The sequence below is a fragment of the Eucalyptus grandis genome, chromosome 5 (genome assembly GCF_016545825.1).
Source record: "Eucalyptus grandis isolate ANBG69807.140 chromosome 5, ASM1654582v1, whole genome shotgun sequence".
Lineage (NCBI taxonomy): Eukaryota > Viridiplantae > Streptophyta > Magnoliopsida > Myrtales > Myrtaceae > Eucalyptus > Eucalyptus grandis.
In genome coordinates this window covers 30,458,759-30,465,044 of record NC_052616.1, presented here as the reverse complement: position 1 = coordinate 30,465,044, position 6,286 = coordinate 30,458,759, and the positions used below count along the sequence as shown (strand labels likewise).

General features: G+C 39.3%; 1 protein-coding gene across 1 annotated transcript; it reads right to left on the bottom strand.

The window, feature by feature from the left end:
- Positions 1-2,267: 2,267 nt before the first annotated feature.
- Positions 2,268-5,686, bottom strand: LOC120293827 (zinc finger CCCH domain-containing protein 48-like). The gene is made up of 9 exons (XM_039313594.1): positions 5,565-5,686; positions 4,897-5,161; positions 4,347-4,532; positions 4,130-4,231; positions 3,687-3,833; positions 3,305-3,487; positions 2,806-2,903; positions 2,550-2,708; positions 2,268-2,507 (listed from the first exon to the last, which is right to left on the bottom strand). Exons 1-9 carry the CDS (start codon positions 5,684-5,686, stop codon positions 2,447-2,449), a joined length of 1,323 nt encoding a protein of 440 aa, XP_039169528.1. The 3' UTR covers positions 2,268-2,446.
- Positions 5,687-6,286: the final 600 nt, after the last annotated feature.

Sequence of the window (6,286 nt, the reverse complement as noted above, 5' to 3'; positions counted from 1 at the left end):
TGATTATAAAAGCTTTCCCATATGTATCTGTAAACTTTTTAACTTCTAAACATAATACAGTCATCCCTATTCGCAGTTCATGTTCACTTTCACTCATTGAGCAAACATAGCCTCCGAGAATGTAAGCCATTCATTCTAATTCAATTTATACAATTTGCTTGTTGTTTTCACTCATTTGTTTGTGCTTTATTTAGTAATTTGAACTTCGTAAACTCCTCGAGCTAATTTGGAGTCAAATTTGGCACTTTAATTGGCCATTCTTCTTAAGAAAAAGACGAGAGATTATAAAGTAGCTGCTTACTCGGTCTTCCCTTGGCAATTTGACTGAAAGCTTGACTATCTCTTGTAATGCTTTTTTTTTCTTTTTTTCAATTGATGAATTGGATAATTGCTTATATTGCTTTAGATAGTGTTAGTTATGTTGATGCAATATGAATTGACGATGCAAATTTAAAATTCTTTTTGTGTCCAACAAATGGTAGGACGAAAAAAGCAACTTTATACCATAACTATCAACCGATATAAATATGACCATGATAATACAAGTTCAATTTTACTTTTAATGCACGCTATTAATTTTGGAATTGCGGTCGCATTCCTTTGAGATGACCATGATAATACATAGTAAAACGTTAATATGTCCTACCTTTAAAGATGCCTTCAAGCAATGGGGCTTGGAATCCATGGTACAGAAGCATTTGCGAAGATCAAAAAGTCTTTTGGTAATAAAAGATGCACTGTAATGACTTAACCTGCGTGCATTCCTTCAAAGATGACCATGATAATACATAATAAAACGTTTTGCTAGAGTTGGTTCATTTCCTAGCCTATAGATTAGAAATGATGATTGATTTATTGATATGGTAAAGAGTGCAGAGACATTAAGCAACGATCATGGATCTTTTCTACTAAATTGGATATATAGAGTACGAGAAGGTAAAGAGATGGCACTTGTCATTGTAAAACACACCGACAACTGGTCTCATACTTTAGTGTTCTTGCCATTGTAGGAAGTAAGATTAGTCAAATGTTGAACGAAATCATTCAAAACCATCAGGCTCAATTTTGACACCAAAAAGAGAGAGAAAGCCTTCAATTTTAGTTATTGTCATTTATCTACATCTTTCAAGGGCTAGTTTGCAAAAACAATTTTTTTTATGCATTCATATTCATTTTGAGATCGCATTGGCATTCATTTTAATGATTTCAAGAATTTTCTTTTTGAGACTGCTTTATGACCAATTAATTATACTTCTACTATTTCCAAATAAAAGATTAATTTATTCACCAAAATGCTTAATCGATGAAATAAATAAATTTTTTCGACTGTGTTAAGTCAAAGTAAAAATATTGCATTGATAATATACAAATTTGTGGGCTATCTAAATCTCATGTTTATTGGACTGAAAGAAATGATCTCGAGTTTTAATTTAGCAATTTAAAGGATTAAATGAGAATGACCTTTAAACAATACGACGCTAAAATGAGGAAATCTACATACTCTAAACTGAAAAAAAAAAATTAAAAATTCGTGAAGAAGAAGCTATAATTAAGATCTTGTTTTCTAATTTTTTTTTTCCTTATACATACGTTTAAGTAATTTTTTTTTTTAATTTAAAGTTTCAAGCAGCTTGTGTCCAGTTTATACATTTTTTTGTCTGATTTGTTCTATCCTCAATGGGATATAACCCCAAATGATACTAATACATATGCGATAATACATGTAAAGGTACGTTATTAATATATTAACTAGTAATTTTCCTAATGTAAAGTCTACAAATTTTCACATTTTTGCATTCCTCTTAAATCGCTTTGCTGAGTTAATACACTCTCATAATTGTTTAATGGATTGATGCCTTTGAAGAGGGAGCTTCTTATTAGTTTCATAAGCTTTAATGAAATCCCGTGTATCAGTTTTTTTTTTTTTTTTTACTTACCGTGTATCAGTTTTAATTTATAAGATTTATTCACTTGAATAGTAGTGTGTAACGTACGAGTTCTCTTTCCACGTTCAAAGGTACATGGAGTGTCACAAGCTTATGAAGTCATTTATCAGTTTCTCATTGAACAATTTTTATCCATACAGAAGTAAGCCTGCGCGATGTGAATTTCTTTTCATCAGAGTGAGAAGCATATGCAACAATTTTGAAGTTAAGTTTGTTCATAATTTATTTTCAGCGCCTCTATTTAATCTCTTATTCAGTATACGACGTTAACAAACGTACAGAGAAAAAGACGATCAGAATTCCACTGTAAACTCTCTCAAAAAGGAAAAACAAGGTTTCCATTCGACAAGCAAAAGGCATTTCAATTACTAATCAGGAATCATATACAAGTCCAGCCGTTGCTGTCAAAAAAATCAATGTCTATACAAAAAAGACAGCCCAAAACTGGTATTGCGGGGCAGACGGTAAGTAGCTACAGCCGTCCCGTTTCTTGCTCTCAATCACAATCCCAGTTGCATCGTAGCATAGATGACATTGTCTTCCTTGCGAAATTTGAACTCCGATGTCAATAGCTTGATTCTGTCTTCTACTTAGCATGACTCCATCGGTTGAGGAAGCTGCTCTTTTTGGCTCTTTGGACGATCCAACCAGTTCCAAACGGTCAGTGTCCCCGCAGCGTCTCCGGTGAAGAATAGGCCTCCAGGAGCCGTTTGAAGAGTCCTAACTTCTCGTCTTGAGAATATCTTGCCCCTTTCGGTGAACCTGGTGTACGATGCACAAAGTCAGCCAAGCAGAAGATGAGAAGAGTCTCACTGAGAGACAGGATGTCAAACCAATTAGAGAAATTATTTGGACTTACGATGGGAGCTCGTACAACCGAACGGTGTTGTCAAGGCATGCACAGAGAAGGACCGGCTTACCACGTGTATCAATCGTCCCAGACAATGCAAGAATACCCTGTGCAGGACAAAATGATACTCGCAACATCAACAAATGATACTACATCACTTCCATGAGAGTAGAAGCACAGCAAGAAACTGACAAAAACACCAACAGGTGTAAGATGAAAATTCATGTCTTCCCCGCATAGAGCAAGCACATGGAAGGTACTTGACAGTACGGATATATTACAAAGCTTCAGTCCACATTATTCATATAGTTAATTTTAACTGCGGAAATAAAACTGAAAGCAATAAGGCGTGTCTTTGCGATCATGCACTTCGCACGTATGAGGACAATAAAAGAAAACACAATTTCACCCTATATAATCTAGACTTTTTCCTACAGTACCATCATCAACCACAAAATACCCTAATCCACACGAGTGAGAAAAAAAAGAAGGAAAAAAAGCAACATACATGGTCCTCATGATGTGTATAGCCAACTTCCAAGCTGCCTCCTTCAGTGGCAACCCCCCAGATCTTAATTGTCGCATCCAATGAACAGGATATCAAGTACTGGTCCCAGCAAAGAAGTGACATCACCACGTCAGTGTGTCCAACAAGTTCCTGAACACACTCCAGAGTGTGCAAGTCCCACACCTGCGGAGAAGAAAACAAGAAAGACATGAGGGGTCAGGACGATATTACAGCAGAGCACGGCAGAAAGATACAGAGAGGACGTAGCAACCAATAGAGGTGATGCAAAAGAAAACATAAACTCCAACAGCCAAGTCATGCCTTCCCAGGACACACAACTAGTTAAATCACGGGGCAAGACATCTAAGATAAGCCAGCTTACCCTTATGGTCTGGTCAATGGAACCAGAATACAACCGGTTGCGCCCAACAGTTAATGATACCACGCCCTGCGTGTGACCCCTGAGAGGCAAAGCCATCTGAAAAGGATCAGCCTCACTACCTCCTTTCCACACCAAGATAGTGCCATCCTAGAAAGAAAGTTTGTTCAGCATAATCATCGAAAGCCAATGCAATTCATCACAAGGATCAACAAATGAGGCAGTCAGTGATCAGATGAATGCTGACTCAGGTGGGCCCCACATAAAGAAGAAGAAGACAAGAATTTCAGGTCTGAACCAAAAATCCACCCTCACACTCAGCATCAACTTTTATATCACTTATGTTGCTAATTCACAGAGGAACGAGATTCCAAAGAAACGGACTAGACAATATTACGACAGATGAATCACCTAAATTGATTAAATTCTCTCTAATAATAAATTACCTGGGCTCCAGCAAAAAGCATGTCATTAGCAACTTCCAGAGCATGGACCTGTCCAACTGGTCCACTGATATTGTAGCTAGCACCATTCTGGATATTATATGCCTACAAGAAATACAAGAGAAGCAATGAATTAGAGTTCAGCAGTTCACCAATTCAAGAATTCCCCCATAAAAAGAAAAAAAAACGAAGGACAAAGTAGACCCAGCCAACCGCGCACCTTAACAGTATGAGGCAGGCCAACAAACACCCAAGGACCTTCACAAGTAAAACACCCAACTTCTCCTCCAAGGTTGATCACCTGATCACATTGACCAGTGTGACAGTCCCAGATTCTAGCCGTTCCGTCTTTGCTTCCAGAGTAGAGCTTAGTAGATCCGGAAGGAAATGCTATCCCAGAAACACCCTGTCATAAAAAGCATCAGGTGAGTACAGACCCATTTTTATGCCAGACAGGCAAATGATATTTCGACATCTTAATTAGAAAAAGGACGGAAACAAATTAGAGTTGCAACTACATTTTCTCCAGCTATAGTCTGGAGAACACAGAAGGCAAAAACTAATCTCTAAATGGTACCTTTTATGGCCCTCAAGCTTTGCCAACATAGCAAAATCAACACCGTGAAACCACGAATGCAAGAAAGGACATGCATCGCCCTTCACGCAGTTGCCTGTTATCCAGAAATTGCATAGTTTTTCTTGGGGCTTCAGAGGGTTTTTATTTGTGGACGATTCACTCTCTCTCCAGAAGTCGAACTTGCTGAATTCACTGGACTAGATTCAGGGCCCTTCCTCCCAGGGCAATCCTCAGCCATATGACTCGACTGCTTTGCAGCTCGATGGTAAACATTGCCCGGAAGAGATGCATCGTGTGAAAACCTACAAGGATTCCGGTTGCATTTCCCTGCTAACCAGAAAGTGCAAACTCTTCTGCGGCTTGTTGGTGCTTTATAGTGAGCAGCTGAATTTTGTTGCCAACCCACAGTACTCCTTGCTGTCTTAATAGCCATGCTATCAATCGCCAAACCGAACGACCTATCCAAAGTTAACTCAAAGCATCAGAACTCGTTCTTGGCAAGAAGATCCCTTTGCAGAAAAGCCAAGGTCCGCTGTAGTCAGCAATCCCAAGCATTCAAATTCCTCTTATCACCAACAATACGAACAATGTTCGACCTACAAGAGAATGGATAAACATCTCCATCCATCCATCATGATTCCCATCTCTTTCGTTTCGGTTCCAACCAAATCAAATTCACCCAGAAGCAGAAGCAGAAGCGAATAAAATTCTAGAAAAGGAAGTAGAGACAGTAGACGTCGACAACCACGTCGCATCGTCCGAGCCTTTTCAACATAAATTCCAGTAATCAAACCTAATTTCCCGATCCTCCTTCAAGGCGGAACAAAACCCCCGATTCCTTCGGGATTAAGAAACCCTAACAATCGCCGCGAACGACTACCAAACGCCGCAAGCCCGACGGCCCTCGCCGTCGTCAGCGGCGGGCAACCACTTCCTGGAAAACCCTCCGGCGGCGAGCGGGAGATCGTCATCGTCATCGTCATCGTCGAAAGAAGAACGGAAAACCCTAACCGGGGGGGAACTTCTTCCTCGTCGCTACTTCGCTAGAAACTGATACGGAGAGAGCGCGGCGGAAAGAGAAGCGAAGCGAACCTTAGCGAAAACGGCGAAAGCAACGAACCGACGATCGGGCCACTCGAATCGGAAGCACGAAGATCGGCGGCGATCAAGAAGAAGAAGAAGAAGAAGAAGAAGAAGAAATCGATGAGAGCTTTTTGTTGTTCAAGACTCAAGTTTGCCTGCTGGCCTTCTTGTTATCTAAGGATGCCAAAGCGCGTTCACGTCACGCGGGGTGCTTTTCTTGATTTTATACTTTTTTCTTTCCGAAGGTTTTCCTGTTCTTATCTTGACTTCCTTTGGATGGGATAATTGTGATATTGTCCATCGGTCCGATTGTCTAAATTTTATCTGCATTCCTATAAAATTTGGGAAGTAAAATTTGAAAGTCGAAATGACTTTTGGATGAGATTAAAAGTTACTAACCATACTGGGAGATCATTGATTTCATGAAGTACTTTAAATTAGTTTTCTAAGTAAAGGTACTAAATGTCGTGTAAAAAAGCTATTGGTTACATGTAAAACTT

Excerpts from the sequence above, each read along its gene's own strand:
- LOC120293827 (XM_039313594.1), bottom strand. The coding sequence starts at position 5,686 with ATGACGATGACGATGACGATCTCCCGCTCGCCGCCGGAGGGTTTTCCA. Across the intron at positions 4,232-4,346 it reads GCCTGCCTCATACTGTTAAG|GCATATAATATCCAGAATGG; the intron begins GTGCGCGGTTGG and ends TATTTCTTGTAG. Across the intron at positions 3,488-3,686 it reads CCATTGACCAGACCATAAGG|GTGTGGGACTTGCACACTCT; the intron begins GTAAGCTGGCTT and ends TCTTCTCCGCAG.